Source organism: Hemiscyllium ocellatum, chromosome 10, assembly GCF_020745735.1.
Source record: "Hemiscyllium ocellatum isolate sHemOce1 chromosome 10, sHemOce1.pat.X.cur, whole genome shotgun sequence".
NCBI classification, from domain to species: Eukaryota; Metazoa; Chordata; class Chondrichthyes; order Orectolobiformes; family Hemiscylliidae; genus Hemiscyllium; species Hemiscyllium ocellatum.
Window position 1 is genome coordinate 102,406,104 of NC_083410.1, and position 23,628 is coordinate 102,429,731.

The 23,628-nt window shown below is 37.5% G+C and overlaps 2 protein-coding genes across 2 annotated transcripts in view; one reads left to right on the top strand and one right to left on the bottom strand.

Annotated features, from left to right (window-relative positions):
* The window catches only part of crls1 (cardiolipin synthase 1), a 57,689-nt gene that overhangs the window by 6,782 nt on the left and 27,279 nt on the right, over positions 1–23,628 (top strand). The window contains exon 2 of the mRNA XM_060831073.1: positions 63–200. Coding sequence (XP_060687056.1) covers positions 63–200 — 138 coding nt within the window. The remainder of the gene's footprint in view (positions 1–62; positions 201–23,628) is intronic.
* Positions 9,305–19,259, bottom strand: LOC132819261 (leucine-rich repeat neuronal protein 4-like). Its single transcript, XM_060830688.1, has 3 exons — positions 18,553–19,259; positions 12,754–12,891; positions 9,305–10,586 (listed from the first exon to the last, which is right to left on the bottom strand). Exons 1-3 carry the CDS (start codon positions 19,257–19,259, stop codon positions 9,305–9,307), a joined length of 2,127 nt encoding a protein of 708 aa, XP_060686671.1.

Consider the following 23,628-nt stretch of genomic DNA (forward strand, 5'->3'; position numbering starts at 1 on the left):
CTTAACTGGTAACCAGGACTATGTTTATATAAAAATAATACCTTATCAATCTTTCTTTATAGTATGAGAATCCATGGACAATTCCAAATTTACTATGCGTGGCAAGGATTGGCTTATCACCGTACTTGGGCTACTTGATTGTGGAAGAAGAATTCAATCTAGCTCTGGGTCTTTTTACTCTGGCAGGAATTACTGATCTGGTGAGTAGCTGGCTGTATGATAATTGAACACCCTTTGCCAACTTACACTGTTTAAGAAGAATGTACCTCTCATTTGCTAATAAAGTGTACAATTGGCTTTTAAGCAAATGCTTCTGTGTTGCGTGTTGCATGTTACACCACACCTGTTGAGAATGAAATCCTTTAAGCTTTTTTTATGACAGCTGTGTAGATTTTGTGATCGCAATGATTAATTTGTCAGCCGTTGCCTTTTACTAGAAATATAAAACCCAATTGCAACTTCTGATGATTGCACCTGTCCTGTTAAACACAATTCTTGAAATTGTTGTCAGGAATTCTTGCATATCTTACAAAGAGTGCTTGAGAAATCACTAGGGTTGACGTGAACTTCAGCTTTTTGGCTGGTAATCTTGGTGTAAAAGAAAATGTCTGCCATGTTGAATGAGGTCTCACTGGAATGTTTAATCATTCATTATTGGTGATAAATAAGTTCTCTGATATCAAAAAGCAAATCTTACCTTTATCCAGTGTCTTGATTATAGCTGAATCATGCAATCCCTACAGTACAGTTAGATTGCTTGGTCCACTAAGTCTGCACTGACCTTCTGGACAGCATGGTAAATGCAGAGTTCCAGGGATAAAATCGGGGGTGTGAGGGTGGGTATGCACTGAGACTTCACATCCCTGGATACAATAGGACAATTTAGCATGGCCAATCCACCTAACCTGCATATCTTTGAACTGTGGGAGGAAACCCATACAGACATGGGAAGAAAGATAACTGCTGTGCTGCCCTACATACTATAGAAATTTACATTCTATAGAATTTTAACTTTTTTTAAAAGTTGAATTTCATTTTCTAATCTAAGTTTCATTGCTGTCTCTAAAATAATTACAAACATAAAGAGTAATTTGTGCTTTTTGTTCCCTGGTGTGCTGTCTGTGAGACTACATGAAAATAATTGCCTGCATAGCTTGTATCATGACATGCTTATAGAGTCCCTACAGTGTAAAAACAGGCCATTCAACCCATCCAGTCCACACTGACCCTCCAAAGAGCATCTCATCCAGACCCACCCTGTCCCTGTATTTCCATTAGTTAATCCACCTAGCCCACGCATCCTTGGACCCAATGGGTAACTTACCATGGTTATTCCGCCTAACCTGCATGTCTTTGGACTGTGGGAGGAAACTGGAGCATTGAGAGAATGTGCAAACTTCACATACAGTTGCTCTAAGCTGCGATCGAACCTGGGTCTCTCGCGCTGTCAGGCGGCAGTGCTAACCACTGCGCTACCATACTGCCCACATAGTTGCTGGATGCTGGTGGTCCTGTTAAGCTGATGCAGATTTAATTAATGTTGAGGCGAGGGAAAGTTACTTTATGATTGTGAGGTCTTTGTGAGCAGCTTTCCTTGCCTAGATTTTGTCTAGTCAAGCCATTATTGATAGAAATATCATCATGGGCATAATAGTTAAGTCATTGTACATTACTTCAAAAATAAATTATGAAAAGTAATGTTAGATATTCTGATGAAAATGCATCTCCATAAAGAGTTTTGCACCTGAAAAGAGGAATTTGATTCATAGAAACATAGCAGTATTGGACCATTCGGTTTGATTTAACTCCGTAATTGTAGATGAAAGCTAAATATTTATCTCATGCCATTTTCCCAGACTATATCCCTTGATGTTATTACTATTCCAAAATGTATCAAACTCTGTCTTGAACAAATTCAATTACTAAGCTTCCACAGATCTCTGGGTTAGAAAATTTAAGTATTCAGTACCCTCTGAGTGAAGGAACTCTTCCTCATCTTCTGTCCTAAATAGTTTCTGTATCTAGCCCTTGAAAAATTTTTGTATGCTTCAGTGAGAACATTAATTAGAGTCATAGGGATGTACAGCACAGAAACAGACCCTTCGGACCAGCATGTCCATGGGCGACCAGATATCCCAATCTAATCTCGTGCCATTTGCCAACATTTGGCCCATATCCCTCTAAACTTTCCTATTCATATACCCATCCAGATGCCTCTTAAATGTTGCAATTGTACCAGCCTCCACGAACACTCCTGGCAGCTCATTCCATACACACACCACCCTCTGCATGAAAACATTGCCCCATTGGTACGTTCTTCTCAATTGTAGAAAATACAGGCCAAGTCTTTGTTTTTGCCAAGTCTCCCTAATGTCATCTCGTAGGACTGCCCTGCCATCTAGGGAAATTAGTCTGGTGAATCTCCACTTACTCACTCTATAGGAAGTGTATCCATCCTTAGGTAAGAGGACCAAACTGCACATTGTGTAAGTTGAATTTTATGCGATTAAAACAAGAAATCTTTACTCCTGTAGTCAAACCTTTTTGCAATAAAGGTAACATACATTTGCCTTTCTATTTATCTGCTGCCCCTGCATGTTATTTTTCTGTAATTGATGAACAGGAACACCCAGATCCCTTTGGACATCAACACTTCCCGATCTCTCATGATTTTAAAATGCGCTGTGCATCTCAGTTCTTCTTATCAAAGTGGATAACCTCCCAGTTAACCATGTAATATTGCATCTACCATGTTTTTGCTAATGTAACCTGTTCTTGAAACCTCTTTGCATCATCATGATGACATAACTTTCCACCAGTTGTCTGTGTGTGCCAACTTGGAAATGTTGCATTTAGTTTGCATTTCATCCCTACCTCCTTTTTTTAAGTGGTATTACATTTGCAGCTTTCCATCTACAGGCAACATTCCAGAACCTAGAATTTGAAAGATGACCACCAATGCATCTACTGTCACTACAGTTAGCTGTTTCAACACTCTGGAATTAGATTTAATTCAGTTAACTTCTCCAATGTTAATTTTTCACTAGGGTTAATTTATTTTAGTTCTTCATACCTGCTACTCCTTTGGAGCTCTTATTTATTCATGGGATGTGAGTACATTTATACCTCACTCATAACTGCCCTGGAGGGGGGGTGGTGGTGGGAGAATGATGGTGAGCTGCATTCTTGCAATCCTTGGGGTGTAGAAATACCTATGGTGTTTTTTGAGACAGTTCCAGGATTTCAATCCAGCATCAGTGAGGGAACAGCAGTATAGTTCCAAGTCAGCATCACCTGTACCTTGAAGGGAAGTTTGCAGGTGTTGGTGTTCTTCTGTATTTGTTGCCCCTGTTCTTCCAAAAGATAGGATTAATGGTTTTGGAAGGTGCTGCTGGTAGAGCCCTGGTGCATCTTGTAGATGGTGCATACTGCTGTCACTGTGCATTGGTTGTGAGGGTGCCCATCAAATTGGTTGCTTTTCCTCAATGGTGTCAATCCTCTTGAGAATCTTTGGAGCTGCTCTTGTCCAGGCAATTGAAGAGAATGTCATTGGACTTGTGACTTGTCTTGTAAAGGTGGGACAGGCTTTGGTGGGAATAGATGACCGACCACGTATTTGTGCATTTGTATAGTTGCTCCAGTTTAGTTTCTGGTCAATGGTGTTGATAGTGGGGATTCAGCAATGGCATAGAATGTCAAGTGAGATTACAGATTTGATGTGTCTTCCTTTGTGAAGACCAACACATGTTAATTATTTCCTTTTTCTTATTATTAATGACCTGTTCGTAGCCTGTAATGAACCCACATTTGTCTCTCTGATTCCTTTCCATTTGCATCCCTGTAGAAGTTTTAATTATTCTCATTTGCATTCATATTTTGTAATTCTGTAATTTTTATTTAATCACCAAGCTTGTTCAACATGAATGTACTACACCTCCAACTGTAACAAGGACAGAATCCCCCTGGTCCTCCCCTTCCACCCTACCAACCTTCGCATAAACTGCATCATCTGCCAACATTTCTGCCACCTCCAAACGGACCCCACCACGAGGGATATAATTTCCCTTCCCACCCCTATCCGCTTTCTGCAAAGACCGTTCCCTCCGTGACTACCTGGTCAGGTCCACACCCCGAACAACTCACCCTCCCTTCCTGGCACCTTCCCCTACCACCGCAGGAATTGCAAAACCTGCACCCACACCTCCCCCCTCACCTCCATCTAAGGCTCCAAAGGAGCCTTCCACATCAATCAAAGTTTCACCTGCGCATCCACCAATGTCATTTATTGTATTCGTTGCTCCTGATGTGGTCTCCTCTACATTGGGGAGATTGGATGCCTTCTTGCAGAGTGCTTTAGGGAACATCTCCAGGACACTGCACCAATCAACCCCACTGCCCTGTAGCCCAACATTTCAACCATGCTCCCCCCCCCCCCCCACCCCCACAACTCTGCATGAGGACATGCAGGTCCTGGGTCTCCACTGCTGCTCCCTCACCACCCGACGCCTGGAGGAAGAATGCCTCCTCTTCCGCTTCGGGACACTTCAACCTTAGGGCATCAATATGGACTTCACCAGTTTCCTCAATTCCCCTCCTCCCACCTTACCCCAGTTCCAACCTCCCAACTAAACACCATCCTCATGACCGATCCTACCTGCCAATCTTCCTTCCCACCTATCTGCTCTCCCCTCCTCTCTGACCTATTACCTTCATCCCCACCCTCATCCACCCATAGTACTCTTTGCTACCTTCTCCCCAGCTCCAACCCCCTCCCATTTATCTCTCCACCCTGGAGGCTCCCCTGCCTTCAGTCCTGATGAACGGCTTTTGCCCGAAACATCGATTTTCCTGCTTCTCAGATGCTGCCTGACCTGCTGTGCTTTTCCAGCACCACTCTAATCTAGACTCTGATTTCCATCACCTTCAATCCTCACTTTTGCCTAATATCCTGTCGGAAAAAACATCAAATAGTTTATTTTATTTTTGTATGTCACAAATGGATTTCTTATATTTAATTCTGATCAAATTGCTTCTGCCGCAAGTGATGATCACTGAGTAGCTAGTATTTCACTGTGTGGAATGTTTCTTCATATACATCCCAAGTTTAAAATAACAAATTCAGTTTTTCCACTGTTTACATTACTATGTAATGTGATGATATATATCAAATTTTCACCTGTTCATATTACATTTCATTAGAAGTTTAGTTATTATGATATGGAAACTTTATAAAAGCACTTCCATTAATTACTAAGTTTTATTTTTAAAAATAGCATTAGATGATCTATTTCTATATATAAAGTATGAGCTTGTAATTTGTTGCTTAACAGTGTAAACTGAAAAAACTCAGATTAAAATGAAAATTCTCATTCCTGTATATAGCCAAAATGTGAGTACACAAACACTAATAGATCAGTTTTGAATTTCAATGATCTTAAACTTGGATCAGGCATAGTAGGAAGTAATGGATTCCTCAGTTTATTCTGGAAGTGAGTTTTCAGGTCCTTGGAACAAGCTGGGATAATTTGCTACTTTCCACTCTAATCTCATAGATCGTTATGTGTGATGGTGCTTCAAAACTTTAAAATCAGTAATTACCGAGTGCCTGTAAAAGGGGCATTTTGGAATTCAAGCAGTTCAAGTATATATTAAATTCACAGGCTCCTTTTTCACCCAAAATGCATTTTTCACCATTGAATCAGTGGGTATATTCTACTCTTAACATTGTCAGAGAATTGAGTAGCATGATTTGTAACTTTGCTTGTAACCATGATATTCTATTAAATAGCATTTTGACTGGAATGTTTAAACTGTTCTTCATAACTGGCAGATGCATGTAAATATTTTCTTAAAAGTACATGAATATAGTGCCTTTCATAACCTCAGGACGTGGTAGTATTGTACTTTAGGAAGGGTAAATCTGTTTTCATTTACCCTGTTTGAGGGTTACTTAATGGTCAGGTCATTGGAGGGCTCTTACGATATCCTTATTTTGAAGAAGAGTAGGTATCTCCAGCTGAGAGGGCAGTTAGGACCCTTTACCACATCACCCAAAAGACAGCAGTTTGGCAACAGGCAATGGTTTAAAATTAAAACAGTTGGAAGTAGTAGATTATATTGTCCAATCTAAATAAACAAGTGTTAGATCTTTGTACACAAGGCTTCTAATTAATATCTTTGGAAAAGTATTGCTTTCCAGACATCCTTTGCCTCATTGTCCAATGATCAGTGATTGAATTACATCTTCAGGCATGATGTATGTGCTGAAGTTAAAGCATAGACATTGGTTCTATCAAGCAGCTTGTAATCAAATTGCCTCCTTAATTTTGTAAAATGATCCAGGTATTTAACTACTGCATACCTTGATAGTGTAGTCAGTGAAGCTCTGCAGTGATCACCACTTGATATTATTAATGTTACTATAAATCACAGATGTAGTACAAGGATGCCGAGTTAATATGGTAAAACATTTTTGAAAATGTAACAATTTTTATCTCTCATATAAAGGGTAGAATGTGCTTGCAGGTTGAAACCTGCATGCTTTGTTTTGTGTTTATACCTAACAATCAATCCCTGTAAAGAACTGATAATGTTTCCAGAGACCTCAATTTATAAATTATTCATAATATAATTCATGTGATTATGAATGTAGTTTCCCAGGCACCAAATGCTATTTGTTCATTGTTTTTTCTTATGAATCTGGACTGAAACATTTGAATATCTGTTTAAAAATAAAACTGTGTGCTATCATGCAGTTTCATGCTTTTAAGTGTGAGCTCTAGGCCTTGTGACGATGCTGTTCTTTTAACATGGTTGTGCTGTCCTTGGCTTCCTTTTTCAGAGAGGTCGTAAAAGCAGTGATTCTGAAAAGTCTGGGTTTAACTACTTCAGAATGCATTTAATTTAAAATAAAACTTGTACAATGAAAGGGGAGTGGCCAGTTCTCCAGCTCAGTTTTACTCTGGTTTGGTTTTAGCAATCTGGCTGTTCACTGAAAGCAAATAGTTGTTCTGAAGCTGCTAGATCCAAAGAAGCAAGTCCATGCTTAAACTTAGAATACCTACAGTGTGGGAACAGGCCCTTCGGTCCAACAAGTTCACACTGACCCTGCCCAGATCAAGTTCCTTATTTCTGTACATTTCCCCTCTAATGCACTATTGGCAATTTAGCATGGCCAATCTACCTAACCTACACATCTTTGGATTGTGGGAGGAAACCAGAGCACCCAGAGGAAACCCTCACAGTCACAGGGTGAATGTGCAAACTCCACACACACAATTGCCTGAGGCTGAACCACTGAGCACGCTCTCTCTCTCTCTCTCTCTCTCTCTCTCTCTCTCTCTAACAGAGGGATGTTTATGGAAATTGTTACAAATATTTGGAACAGCATTAAGCTGGGATAATCAGTTGCAATTTCTGTTATTCTGTATTCTTTTCTGTTTTGACTGTGTTTCGTTGGGCAGTCTTGAAAATAAATTCTATTTTGTTTAGAAGGTTTGACCAGCTGCATCACTACTGGAATACCCATTTTACACCTGCTTAAAACAACCAGCAAAGTTAGAGTCTGGGCTACCTTCTTGAAAAGTTTTGAGGGTGTCTGGTCTGGTCCATAATAGCCCTTATTTTTCCATTGGCTGATTTTGTGTCCTTTCCATCTTGTTTTCTGTTTGAGCTTTGGAATACTTGAACTGTTCTCTGCATCAAATGCTGCAATGAATCCCTAGTTTCAGTAAACAGTTATTTTGGCACTCCATGGAACACACAATTAAATTAATGCAAAGAACTTCAGAAAAAGCTGAAACACATTATAAGTACCTGAAGGGTCACTGGACTCAGTGTTAACTCTGTTTTCTCCCCTCAGATTATGCCAGACCTGCTTAGTTTCTCAAGTGATTAGTTTTCTTGTTATGAAATTAATATTTGCAAAAACTAATAGTTTTTAATTTGTTATTATTGATGCCACCACAATATGATGAAAGTCAATACTGGGATCAAAAGGAAAAATAATCATCCCAGTGATGATGTGTGTTGTTAGGAATGTGAAACAGAGTTCGCAAAATTATTTATCTCTTATTATTGTCCCTGAACATACCATAAACATGTGCTGAGTGGCTGAAACATATAACCTCTCTAGTATTTTAATACATGGCTGTAAAGTTTGTTTAAAGCACTCTTTAAAGCAGGATATTTCAATGCAATGAATTTGCAATCCTTTTCGAAAAGAATACCTCACCCTAAGATGTGACACCATCCATGGAAAGTTTGCCTTTGTTTAAATTTGATATGTATCTGTGCTAATTTATGTAAACCATGTCTTATTTACACCTTGCATCAGCATCTATGAATGCACTAAGGAAGAATACGCTTACTATGTCATTATACATGTGAAAGAATCCTCCTCCTTCAACCAATGTCCAAGCCTGTTAGAATATGAAGTAGGGTTGTTTTCTAGGCAACTGCTGAGACATCATGAATCCCATGTCTGATACCATGTGGTTTGTTAAAAATAAAGGTTTAATCAAGCTGCCCAAACAGCATTCTGCAGTCGTAATCTAAGACCCAATTGCAGTTGCATCAGTATGACCCTTTCTACTCGAGGGTCCTGGCATCAGGAAGGAGGGAAACCAGTGCCTGTAAACTCCCTTTTGGTGAATCTATTCTGGGCTCTGATGGAGCAGGAGCTCTCGGAGATATGGGGGGTGGGGGGGGGCAGTCTTGCAGCTGAGGTCCTGAATTCTGGAGAAGGACCAATATTGGTCAGTTAAGTGTCTGAAGGGCATTTCTCTTCTCGAATATTCCTGATTATTTCATTTTCTGCTTCCAATAAGAGGCATCTCAAAACTCAAATTGTAATAGATGACATGTTACAACAGCAAGTGAAAAACCAAGCTTTGAACTTGCCAACTCAGCTATTACTGTGCTGAAATTTTCATGTTAGCTTCTACATTAGTTAGTTTTTCAAACCATTTAAAGCACTTTCATACATTAGGAAGTAAATGTGGAGCAGAACAGTGCTATTGTTTGAAGAAGTTAGAAGGAAATCTTCTACTAGTAAAAGTTTCCATTATCTGAGGAAATGAGAGTTTAAAAAAATTTTTCAGTATTTAAATTTATTTAAATGGTTCATTTGAAATCAGTGTATCTTATATGCTTTTTGAAATGGTCTTTTTATAAATTACATGACTTGAATTACCACTTAAATTGAAGAGATGTAAGCAATACTAAAATATTGCTCTGAAGAATTGTTTTGCTACATTTAGGCATCAATTTTAAATAGAATTGTGTTTTGTTTTAAATTGTGGCATCAGGGAATCTCTTCAGAATCTGCACTTATTGTACCAATTGTTCTTGGATCTTCCATTTCCAAGTGATTGTCAAATGCTGGATTTTGCAAAGTTAGAGGATCCAAGCTTATACGAGAAAAGTCTGTTAATCGTCCCTTTTGACGAATTCTGCACAGGCAAACTGATAATATAATCACCAGTATGAAGAGGATGGCGATAATTACAGTGGAAACTATATAAAATATGTTGTTGTAGTTTGGCTTAGTCTTGAAAATATAGCAAGGGCCTTTTGAAGGCCAGATACTGCTTGCAGCACTGGATCCTGCTTTATTCACAGCCACCACACAAGTGTGGTATGTGCTGTCCGAGGTAAGATCATGTAATGTATATCTTCGATATGTAGGATTGATGTTGTCTGTCTTGTACAATTGTCTGTTGTCATCTGATTGATAGATAATATAGTAATGGAGGACTGTAGAACTGGGGGCACACCAGTAGATTTCTGCTGAGTTGTCTGAAATCTTAATCACCTTCTGTATTTTTACTGGGTTTGGTGGGATATCTGGCCCAGATATGCCAGGACAGCTGCAGCCTGTCAAATGTTGCAAGTCATGGCATGGTACCTGCCAATGTCTGCATGGGTCATAATTGCAATCACCAACCTGCATGAACCTTGTAGTCTCCACTTCTTTTAGGGACTCCAAATTGTCATCTTCAGTTATTATAAATATGGGTCCCTTTTTAATGACAGGAGCGACTGAGGGGAATTTTGGGAATGCCAATGATGCTATTGTTGCATGATGTTTTGCCCCTGATGGACGTGTTGTGCTGGTTGGGTAATGCTTGGTTGTGTATGGATAATGCTTGTTCGAAGTTATGTCCTGTTTGATCCCAGTTTGATCTTTGGCAGTAGTTGACCTTGTTTTTGAAGCTTTCACCCTTGATTTACTTTTAGCCGAGCTTTGATCATTTTGTCTGCTGCGTGCTTCAGTTTGTAATGTACCTGGATTCGAATTGGAATACAAGCCATGGGAAGCAAATGTATTCAAGAGGTCAGTACTGTTTGGAGATGGTGGGCTGATACTAAATTGGACTGGTAACTTGCTACTCGTTGTTGTGGCTATGTCACCTAAAGAATAGTGGAATCCTGCTATTGTTAGTTTTGGGAGTTGAGTTTGTACAGTACTTGCTTCAAGCTGCAGTTCCTGTGTTTGATTTCCATTAATATTGCACTCATTTATGAGAGCTGTCAATAAAATTTCTCCCTGTGCACCATTCTTGAGACATCTGGTATCACTTGTCCTGTTATGGGTGGAGAGAGAAAGTTAAAATATCAAAAAAGTGAAGCTTAAGCTTAATGATTTAATCATTGCTTAACAGTACAGAACATTAGGTTTCAGCTTTTTTTACAACAATTGAACTTGTGCAGAAATATGGTGCAATTGATTTACTGAACAGTAATTTGTGTTGGGGAAAGTGAGGACTGCAGATGCTGGAGATCCGAGTAGAGAGTGGTGTGCTGGAAAAACACAGCAGATTAGGCAGCATCCAAGGAGCAGGACAGTTGATGTTGTGCCACCCTTGGACACAGCACTCTTGTCAAGATTATTGAGTTTGTGAAGAATGTTGATGCCAACAGGAAATAGAAAAGCAGTCAATGCCCACTACTCTTGCAAAAAAAAATCCAAGGATGTTACCAAGAGTTAGGAGGCTTTGAGCTGTACGGAGAGGCTGAATAGGCTTGGGCTATTTTCCCTGGCGCGTTGGAGGCTGAGGGGAGATCTCTTGGAGGTTTATAAAATCATGAGAGGTGTAGATAGGGTGAATAGCCGTGATCTTTTCCCCAGGGTGGGGGAGTCCAAAACTAGCAGGCATAAGTTTAAGGTGAGAGGGGAAAGATTTAAAAAGAAATAAGGGGAACATTTTCACGCAGGAGGTTGTGTGTGTCTGTGTGTGGAATGAGCTGCCTGGGAAAGTGATGGAGGCTGGTACAATTACACAATTTAAAAGGTATCTGGATAGGTGTATGAATAGGAAGGATTTGGAGGGATATGGGCCAAATGAGATAAGATTTAACTTTGGATATCTGGTCACCATGGATGAGTTGGGCCAGAGGGTTTATTTCCATGCTGTACAGCCTCTATGACTCTTCTATAGGAGCTATAAGAGTCATTCATTACCCAAATTTTCTGTTGGCAATTTTTGTAATTAGCACTGGAGCTTTAACTATTAATACTTTGTCTTGACCATGTGTTGCTCAGAATGCTCTGCTCACAGAATTGCAGAATTAGATCATTCAGCCCATCTTGATTGTGCTTGCTCTAGGCATTTTGGCTTTGTGCCAATCTCCTGTCTTTTCGTCATAACCCTGAACGTTGTGCAGTGCTCACAGTCTATACCATTCGTATGTTGTATTAAGGCCAGAAGCAAAAGTATGGGATGTGATTGCATAATCATTTTATAAACTGAATATTGTGCTTTACAGAAATTTGAACAACTTTATTGTTTTAAAAATGTTCTAAGTCAGTGCTATATAGCACAGTAGTACCTATGCTAAAGGTGATTATTATAAAGAGTGCTCTTCGTAGCTGTTACATTTGCTTGTTGTTTACCTTGTCAATTTAAAAAAAAAATCTTCTGTCATTTCATATGTTTATACATGGCAAAACTTTGAATGGAAACAGCATTAAACTGTAGCCGCAATGTTTAAAACCATTTATAGATTGTTGGTTGATATATACTAATGGAAAATATCTTTTGGGTTGCATAGTAGAATGTTTGTATTGCTACAGTCTTCCGCTATGGGAATTAGTCCATTTGAGGAATCTTTTTCCATACTTCAGGCTTTTTAAAAAAAAAACACTTAAGCAAAGTTACATTAGTCAGTGCAGATGTCTTTCATGGATTTGATATTGCTTGTTAGAATTATTCACTCTGGTCCTGCTGTTTTCCTTAATTGAAATTGTGGGCACTTAAACAGCTAGCACACATTTGTTAAAGGCAAGTCAGCTATGTTAAAAGTAAATACCTGAAATAAAACATAATCATGTAGATGTGTTGTTGCTCATGCTTTAACACCGTAGAATTATACTCAAAATTGTAGAGTAAAAGCACAGTGGTTTCTGTTGGTCATTATTCAGACCAGATACATATTTTTCATTTATAGATAGTGCTTTTAACAATATTATATTCACTATACATGGCTACCTTTATGATTATGATTATTGCTATTTGTTAAATGGTTAAATGTTAAGCTGGTGCAGTTGTTGTAATTCAAACAGTATGACTAGCAGACTGCTTTCACTTCCTCCCTTAAACTCGTCTTTTGTCAAAAGCCTGGAGTTTACTTGTAAAAATTTTTTGTGTGGTTTTCCTTACTTATCGCCTTGTACCCAGGTGAACTGACTTGCTTTGAGTTTTGGAAATAACGTTGCTGCTGTTTCTGGTGAAGCTTAAAAAAGATTCTTACCTTTTCAGCAGTACTTTATCTGGTTGAGTCAACAGCCAGGTGAGCTCACAGCTACAAACTAGGGGATTTTCAGAGAGGATTACTCTGACAGTTGAATTAGTGAAGAAATTCCAGGGTCTGAATTCTGTCAAGTTACAACTGAAATGGAAGAAAGTAACATGTTTTCACATGTTTTTGTTGACTGGTTCAATCTTTATTCATTCTATTCGATAAATTGCATGTTTTACTTGAGACAAAAGTTCTGAATGTGCAAATCATTCAATGTGTTGTCAAGCTATTGGAACAGATTTAATTCAAATTTAGGAATGCAGGACAATTTTTTTTAAAACAAAAGGTCTTTCAAAGGATATAGGGATCACTGGCATTTATTGCCTACTCTAAATTCCTCTTGAACTGATGTGGCTTGTCAGAGGCATTTCAGAGGGCACTTCCCTGCTTACCAATCCAGTGACATTAACTCAGAAGTCCAGGCTAATGCTGTGGGGATGTGGGCCTGAGTCTCACCACAGCAGCTGGTAGAATTCAGTTCACCAAAAAGAAACTAACTGACTCTTATGAGCAGACCGTTTTATAGACTGCCACTTCCAGACCCTTGAAAATTTTCTTCTGGAATAAGTGAGTGCATTTTCACACGAGCAAGAGGGTAGGAGTTAATTTTATGTTCAAATTCCACTACAACTTGTCATCTGTTCACAACTCAATTTAAAGTAGTCCGGCTTAATTATAAATATTTTCTGAATGTATTCTTCAGACAGTGGTAAAAGCAGCAAGGTTATAGTGTGTATAAAGTCTGTTTTGCTAACATGAGTGAAGGAAGTAGTGTCTTAATTGAGAAAATGTGCCCCATTACTTGAAAACGTGACGCTCTGTAGGAAATTCTGAATTAATAACATGGATAGAAAGGACATTTCCATGGTGCTATTTCAAAATTAGACATGTTGGGAAGAAATCATATATAATTGTTTTTGCTTTGGATCATCATTTTAAAGTGTTAGCCAGGAATATAAAAACAGTTGGTCACATAGAAAGTCAAGACTGGAGGATTAATAATAGAAAATAAGGAAGTGGCAATTGAATTGGACAGATATTTTGCATCAGTCTCTGCTAACGAGGACACAATAATATCACAGAGGCAGAGCTGTGATCAGATAATGGAGGAATTCGAGGAAAATGTCAATCACCAAAAAAGCAGAATGAGGTGAATTTTGAAGACGTGATCTGACAAGTTTCTGAGTCTTAATGCACTTGATCCTAGACTCTTCAAAGAAATGGCTAATGGGATAATTGATGGATTACTTTTAATCTTTTAGAACCTCTTTGGTTTGAGGGTTTAACCAATTGGATTTAAGGTAACAAATTTAACTCCTTTGCTCAAAAAGGGAGGGACACAGAAAGCAGGAAACTCCAGGCCATTTACCTTACCATTTATCATTAGGAAGATGCTAGTAGCTTTTAAAAATAAGTTACAGCTGGGCACTTGGATAAGTTCAAAGCAGTCTGCAGCGTCACCATCATTTTGTGAAAGAGAAATCATGTTGGATCAAACTGTTGCAATTCTTTAAGGAGGTAACGTGCTATGGATAAAAGGGAGCTGGTATATCTACTGTATTTAGATTTCCAGAAGATATTTGGTAAAGTGCTATATCAAAGCCTTTGTGAAAGAGAAAAGCTAGCGGCTTAAAGGGTCACATTTTGGTATGGATAGAAAATTGGCCACAAGGGAACAGAGAATTTGTATAAATGGGTCGTTTTTAGGTTAGTGACGTGGGAAGTATGGTGTGTCACAGAGTTGAAGGCTGGGTCCAACCTCAACTGTTTTAAATTTTTATAAGTTGGAAGAGGGACAAAGCAATGGAAGGTACAGTGGTCAAATTTGCTTATGACACTAACATAGGTAGGAATCTAAGTTGTAAAGAGGCTACAAAAATATGAGTTAAGCTAATGGGTGGAGATGTGCCCAATGGAGTGTGATGTGGGGACAGTACAGAAGGGGGAGGTTGTCTTCTGAAGAAAAATTGGTCCAGTTAGGCTTGTATCTCTTGGTGCTTACAAACTTAAGTGGTGACTTGACTGAAGCATGAAAGACTTTGAGGGATCTTGTTAGGGTAGATGTGGAAAAGATGCTTTTCCCCTGGAACTCAGAGTCATTGTTCTAAAAGCCAGGAGTTGCCAATTTTAAAAGCGGGAGGTGTGCTTTATTTTCCTGAAAAGTTGATAGAAGAAGAGTCCTTAAATATTTTTAAGGCAAAGGTAGAGAGATTCTTGAGAAGCAAGTGATGAAAGGTTATCAGAGTAGATGGTGAAGTGGATTTGAGGTCATAATCAGATCAGCCATGATCTTACTGATAGGTAGAGCAGGCTTGAGGAGCTGAATGATTTACTCCTGGTCCTAAGGTCGTACGTAAGTCTTGTGTCAGTGAGTATAAATCATTGAAAGCATTTAAATGTTATATTTAGCTTTGAGAAAGGTGTCTTTTTTTGACAACAGCATTAAGTATTGAATTGATGAATAGTTGCCAGGGTATCATGAACCTGCAAGCAAAATCCATGGAAATATTTATGAAGGTTATTCCAAATATGACAGAAATAGCTACCTAGTGTGAACATTTCTTGCTAAAAAGGTGCTTTCTTGTCCCGCAGATCCAACAGTGAAAACCTATGGCCACTAAACATGTCTGTATATAAAGATATTTTTATGAATAAAGCATATTTTTGAAATAAAAAAAGTTGTAGGACTTATAGTTCTGTGAATGATATTTTTGTTTTGTGTTGCAATGTTTCCTGGATGCTGTAATACCATGCTGTCCATTTAGTAAGGAGGCATGTGTGTAAGTACTTATTTGCCATTTACGGTCTCCTACCATCAGTAGACTCTTCACATAACATTTTATACTGTACTGGCTGCAATGTGCTTGTTTCTTTCTACAGTTGTTTCTAAATTTGTGATACAGATTGTTCTCTTTGTGTGTCACAATGCTGGCTAAATGTATCCTGTTTGGAATAGCTCTGTTGTTGTGTCCTTCATGTAGTTTGTAAGGTGCTGTAGTATTGTGGAGCTCCCTGTTTTAACCAGCACAACCTAACAGCTTGTTTTCAGTTACTAGATAATTTCAATAAATAATTTTAAAGAAAAGTTTAATTCCATTTAAAGTATCTGAATGATGGGATTTTGTTTTTCCTTGTGTGCTGTTACCAACCAAAAGACAATGAATTTGAGGAAGGAAATGTTGCATTTCTGTAACATCTTTCACAAGCTTAGTGCTGTTCAAAATACTTTACATCCAATTACGTGTTTTTGAGTATAGTCACTATTGAAAAGTAAAAACCTGGCAGCTTAATTTGAATATAGAAATCTCCTACAAACAGTTCAGTGATTTGTTGATATTATTTGAGGAATAATTATTTAATTCTTCAAAATCAGTACCATGAAAATCTTTTATGCCCACTTGAGAGAAGATGGCCTCTGTTGTTAATACCACAACTGCATATACCTGACTGTTGGCCTAACTTCAGTGCTATTAACTAAGAGGGTAATATGTGCGTATTTAGTGATGCATAGATTTTAAATAGAATGCATTTGGTCATTTTCATTGGTAAAGACGAATGGTGACCCTGTAAAACTTCTGCATTATGCTTAATTAAGATGGGTAAAAATGTCTATCAATGCAGTTTATTCTTCCATACATTGTGACTACAGATAATGATGACTATAGGTTTCCCACTGCTGACGTGAACAGGTTAAAGTCATGATTTAAGATAGCATGCAAGAAACATTTGGACTTAAGTATGCAATTTTGAAATCATATATTTATGTCAATATAGTAATATACTCAAGTAACATTGAGTGTATTTAATATATTATAAAAAAATGTAAAAAAAAGTAAGACATCGCTATGACAAAAATCCATCCATTTGCTATCTTAGAGTTATACAGCATGGAAGCATGTCTAACCAGTCTATGCTGACTATAATCCCAAACTAAACTAGTCCCACCTGCCTGCTCCTGGCCCATATCCCTCCAAACCTTTCCTATTCATGTACTTATCCAAACGTATTTTAAATGTTGTAATTGTACCTGCATCTATCACTTGCTAAGGAAGTTTAATCCACACATGAACCACCCTCTGAAAAACAAATTTGTCCCTCATGTCTTTTTTTAAATCTCTCTCCTTTAACCTTAAAAATGTTCCCCCTAGTCTTGAAATCCCTTATGCAAGAGAAAAGACACCTACCATTAACTCAGCTATACCCCTCATTATTTTATAAACATGTAAGGGTTGCCCCTCATCCACCTCTGGTCCAGTGGAAAAAGTCCCAACCTATCCAGCCTTTCTCTATAACTCAGACCTCCTATAGTATGCCATGACATATTCTGTAAAATAGTAATGTTAAATGATTGATTACCTTTTCAAGGAAAGAAACTCTAGATGAATGAGGAATTCAAACATACTACTTGTCATAAAATGTAGCTGGGAATTTCCTTCCAAATTTACATAAACAAGGTTTGGTGTTTGGACAAATAGGTCTGCAGGCAGAGACTGAAGAAAGGGCATTTGCCTCATCCAAAGGAACTGGAGGTTGTTTAATCCCTCAAACCACTGTGGATCAACTGCAGATTGTAAATAAATAGTTAGATAATATATTGTTCTGAAGATTTCTTTTGTATGTGAATGACTGATATTCAGAACTGTAGTTCATGATACACATAAATTATACCAGTAATTGTAACACCATCAGTAATGAAAATCATATTTTAAAATTGTAATATTTCTGTGAAGTGATTTGAAGACTGTTAAATGAGAAGTGAAGAGAACAGTACTGTTGTTCTTGTGGGCTCGTTTATTACCATTCACAATAGCTAACCATTGCAAGTGTAGATTTTAAGGCTATTTATAGTAGATACAGTAATACACTTTAAAATACTTAATTGCTGATCTTTCACTTCTCTGATGACTTTACAAAGCTTGTTCAGATGCAATTGTTGCTGGCTGTCCTATTTTGTCATAACCAGGAGAAAATTATTGTAAAAGGTGTGGAAGTGAGTTTTACCATTTGGAGAAGTTGTAGTAGTAAATGCTAAACTTGTACTTAAAACATTAATATATAGAAATATTTATGGTCATTTTAGATGCGAAAAAGCTCAGTTTCAACCTGCAATTACCTTTTTGGTTTTGATTATACAAAAATTGGGAGATTATGAAGTCTCTTTTTGATTTTTTTTTTTCCCCAAGCTTCCTAGACAATAGAAAAATATATTTGGCATGTGTCCAGTGTAATGATTTTTAAAAGATATAATTTAAAAATCTTTTTGCGTGGAATTTTGAAATTAACACACTAGTCTCACCAATTATATCTCTAAAGTATTGTTATTTGAAAAGATTTTAACAATAGTATAGGCACTTCATTTTCCTATTTCAGTCTACTTCTGTCTTCATTGACTGCCTTCTTAACAACTTCAGTGTAATTTAGTCATTTTTCAATTCACTTGTTTCTGTACTTAACTAATTTGGTACATAAACCAGATTTTAATAAGAAATTATGTATAAGCCAGGTGGTTTCAATAAACGTAAGGTTAAGCCTGCACCTACACAATAAACTATGCCATTTCTAACAATTGTCAGTGACTACAGAAATATTAGGTGGTTCAAAATTCTGGCAACTTTATTTGAGAACCCTTGACATTTTTTTTATGAAACTGTTTGGACAATGCAAGTATACCACAAAATCCTAAATCTCAACTACAGTAATCAACATGTTTGTATTATTTTAATTACATTTCTTGAAGTTCAGGACCTTCACGTGAATGCTTTCTTTTTAGGAGAAGCAAGAAACTTGTACGTTTTTCGTAATTTGAAAAAAATTCTAAATGGCTCACAGCGGTACTTACTGGTTTTGAATTTGTTTGCACTCAGGTCAAGTACTTTGAGATTTTCCATTCCAGAGGCAAATACTTTGTTTTTGCACACTTCCAAAGAAGTTGTGGACAAGTTTAAGCTATGAAGCTTTGGGAACTGAGAGAATTCATATGGGTTGAGCTGCTTCAAAGGGTTCCCTTCAAGCTTTAACATGATGAGATTAGGCATTTGAAATTTCCATTGTAACTTTGTAAAGTTATTATAGCTTAGATCCAAAGACGCAAGTTGTGCGAGCACTGACTCTGAAGGAACAATTTCTGAGATTTTGTTGTGACTTAAAGTAAGAATTTTTAAGCTGTGAAGTCTTGTAAACTCTGAAAACTTAACCTGCTGGATCAAATTCTTGCTCAAATCCAGAAATTCAAGAGCTGCAGGTAGACAGGATGGGACATTTATAAGTTGATTGCTGGCTGTGATTAGATGCCTTAATGTTGCTATGCTGAGGGATCCACAGGGCAGACCATCATATGTCAGATTGTTGTCTGACAGGTTGAGTATTTCCAGGACACTGAAATTTTGGAAGGCGTTGATTGGTATATCGCTGATGTTCTGATTGGACAGGTTGAGCTCAGTGTCATTTTGAGAGTACATTTTCATCTGGTAAATTAGAAAATGATGTGGCTGATCAACCGGTATACCATTAAGTCTTGGAAGTAATAACACCATCTCCAGCAGTAGGAAGGAAAGAACCACCACTTTCATTTTTCTTACAAAAAGTACAGTTCCTGAAACAGATCACAATTAAACATTGAGGTGGGGTGACAGTCCTTGCAATTTTATCTTTAAATCCAAACATATTTGTAACTTGCTTCATTCTTAGCTTCAGTGTACTGTTCTGTCCAAATTTCTGTTTTAGTAACTGATGTACATTTGCAGTTTCTGCAAATTTAGCATGCAATTTCCAAAATGATTTGCATATCCCAAATAAACATTTGACAGTTTGTGTTGCAGGCTAAACCTGTGGTCTGTAATACCAGCCTGGCTGATATTTATTATTATTTGTCAGAATGTCTGTTAAATATTTTGTACTATTGTCTTATGCTAACTTGTTCTGAAGCTGATATTGTCATCTTCAGGGCATGGTTCGCTTATCCAGAAATCAGATCCAGATCCTTAAGTCTCAAGTGTTATGAAATTCTGAGACTGCAACAGTTTAACTGCAATTATACATATGTCCCTAACCACTGTTGAGTTATCCCATCCTTGCTGCCTTTTCCTTCAAGTAAATTTGTCTACTTGAAAATCAAATTTGCGACATGTTGCAGTCTATGTATCAATGTGAGAGAGGCTAAAATTAGAACTCTGAACACTGCACACTGACTTAAATATTTTACTTCTGAAGTTGAAAAGAACTTTTGTCAAAGCACCAGCCCAAAATTTCATGTCGTTTTACAGTGCATTAGAGAATTGAGCACCATGCTCTCAACACTAGTACAGCCTAATCTCTTAAATAGTCAAGATTGGATCTTGGACCTTTGTTATGCTAGGTTTTAGTAAACTTCTAGTTAAGAATATACGCATGCAATTGGTTTATTGGTTGACTTTCACTCGAGGCACCTAGAGTTTGCATATCTTTTAAAACATTGTTATAGTTGGTTTATTTGTTTAGGCATGTTTCTATCCTTAAAAGTGGTGCAAGCTGCATTTAGGTCAGATATAGATTTGCAGAGCAGTGAATTGCTGTGCTGCACCAATGCCAGCCAGTTGTCTGTAGCCATTAGTACTTACTTTCCTTAATTTCAAGAGTCTCGTAAAAGAAAAATGCATGTATCAAAAACAGTTCACCGCTCATCATTATTTTATGATTCCCAGAGTATGAATTGAATTCTTTTCCCAGATAAATAACTCAATAACCACAGGAAAACTAAGTTTTAATCTTTCCCATAAATTCAAGTTGAATAGTACACATTTAACTTAATGTATGTTTAGTTATTATAGTGCATCTGGATTAAACTAAATTGTGCACATACACTGGAGATTAAGTATGATTCCCACAAACTTGAAACCATTCACAATCATGAGTAATAGCTTAAATTTCTTTTCTTGATTTGTGATTTAAATCTTTATAGAAAAGGCCTCCGTATCATCAAAATAGTACATTTAGTCATTAGAATTGTCTTTAGTTTCTACTAACAATTGTTACATTGATAAAACATTTTAAACGTAACTAACTGTTGCACTTACCAGAACTGATTGGAGCATTTCTGGGTATTTTCAGCGCGTTGCCTTCAGATTGCTATATACAATAGTTGTCCCACTTTTACAGATTATATGATTTAAATGGTTTTTAACCCGTACTGTTCGCTCTAAAAGCACTTCCGTGTGATGTAAAGGAGAAACTGGTGGATGTGTGCAAGAAGTGTGTCTATTAGTAAGTTGATGTGGACTTTGGGCATGTACTTTGTGTCTTTCATTTGTCTGCTTTGTTTCTTTTGTTGAAGATATGCATTCCTTCAACAGAGCTCTTGGAATGTAACCTGCTTTTGATAGTTGAAAGTTTGAGTAAGTGAGGGCTGGTAGACTGTAACTGACTGGAAAGTTTGATGTGTATTTTCAGGAGTAATGATAACTCTTTGAATTTAACAAAAAAGAAATAAAAGTTAAGCAGATGGCTGTGAAATTGTTTGTTAGTAGATTACTAGCAGATCAGTAAAGCTGCTTTTTTAAGAAGATAGAGAAGACTAGAACCCTTTTCATAAGACAATGTGACTGGTTCGGAGAGAGGACCTTTTAACATCAGCATTGTGATTAGTTATGACTTGTGAAGACAGAGGGTTTCTGAATCTGCATTCCAAACAAGCCTTGGTGAGTGGTTTTGATGAAGTAATTGATAATGAGTAAACATTTAAAGTGTGCTTTGCAAGCTAGTGTTGTCATTACTGATTTTTGTCTTTGTATTCAACAAATAAATCTTGAGGTTTTATGGTTTGAATCTGAACTGCCCATGGGAAGATCAAAAAATGCTGCAAATATAACTTTCTTGAAGATTTAGAAGAGAATCTTGTAACTGCTCTGGTATTTTCTATCCATCCCGCCTGTTATTTTGTGGGTTATTTTGCAGTTCATTAACAATCCAACTTTTGTTTATAATTTCTGCACTGTGCCCTATTGTTACCTCATATAATTTATTGCCAATAAAACGTGACATGAAAATTGTGTATTTCAATGATGAACATGGTTAGTGTCTGTGAGGTGATTCTCTGCACCCAATCCCCTTTTCTTGTTAGTCGGTTCCTCAATTCTCATTTCCCTTGGCACAAAGATTGCTTATAATGTTTAAAAAGCTTTTGGATAAGTTCGTGAACAGGAAAGGTTTGGAGGGATATGGGCCAAGTGCACGCAGGTGGCACACGGTTTATTTTGGGATTATTGCTGGTGTGGACTAGTTGGAGCAAAAGGTCTCTTTCCATACTGTGTGACTCTTATGACTATAACTGGAGTCCCATGAGCAGAAGTTTAACTTTCTGTGCAGCATATCTAATATATGTCTGTTGCTGTAAAAGAGCAAATAAGAAATAGGACAAGACACATTGTACTCCTCTGACATTTGTCATTGCTGAATTTTCCACATTTTTTAACAAGAACTGTACTATTGTGAATTACATACAACTTTGATCTTTTCATACTATGAAAAGGAATACAGATGTATGACATGCAAATAAGTCAACCCACAGTGAAATATTTATGGTATCCAGATTAATAAATCCAATTTCTTTTCACATTTATGAAGGAGGTTGTTTGATATCGACCTTAAATAATTCAGCCACTGTCTGGAAAGTGCTAAGTTGGGTATCAACTAAATAGGGCAGATGATCATAGTTAGTAGCTCCAACTTTCGCTTAAGAATATTTCATAGAAGAAGGATATGCAGCCCCATCAAGCCTCTTCTACCACTCAACAAAACAACTTAGAGTGGATTTAACACAATGAAACATCCTACGGCACTTCACATGAGCATTGTAAACTAAAGTATGACGCTGAGGCACCTACGGAAATATTAGGTCAGATTTCCAAAACCTTAGTTAGAGAGAAGTTTTCAGTGGCATTTTAAGTTGAGATAGTGATCTAGCGATGAAACTTCATAGACTGGGGCAGAAGTCTTACCTTTGGTTGCTACGCTAGTGCAATTGAAATCGGAGATGCATAAAAGGCCAGAAATTCAAGGAGTAAAGATAGCTCAGGATTGAAGTAGATTTAGGGGCTAGGTGGGGGGTGTGCAGTGGGGGCGTGGTTTGTAATCCAGTATGAAAGTTTATAAAATTGTGACATTGCTTGGAGCTAGTGTGAGCATGGTGTTATAGGGGAAAGTGAGAGTTCAGACATGGGCCACAGAGTCTTGGATAGCCTCAAGTTTATGATGCATATAAATGTAGGAGACCAGCCAATGTTGGAATAGTTAGTGTAGAGGTAATAGTTGAGGGTTTTAGCAGTGCGTGAGCTGAGAGAAGAAGGGTGTGGTGGGAATATTATAGATTAGAAAAAAAGCATTTTCAGTAAAGGTATGAATATAAGATTAGAAACATGCTACAGAGTTCAATATGATCCCAACATTGTTAACAATTCAATTTGATCTCAGATTGTTGTCAGAAAAAGTGCTGGAATCAGTAGCTGGGGTTTAGATTGGCAAAAATAGTGGTTTCAATCTTCCAATATTTAATAGAGGAAATTGTGGTTCATCCAGTAATGGATGTTGGATTACAATCTGATAACTTACCGACAATGGAAAAACCAAAAGAGATGTCAATGAGATTGCCATCAGCCTAAGTACTGACTCAACATGTAGATAATAAAGAAACAAGGGACCAGGTTTTGTTCCTGAGTGATACCAGAAATCAACTGGTATCAATTCAATTCAGTAGCAGAAAGGGATCCCACTGCAAGTAATTCTCTGGCTATGAATGTATAGATAAGTTTTTGGAACCAAATGAGATTAGCTGGATAACAGTAGAGAGGTATTGAA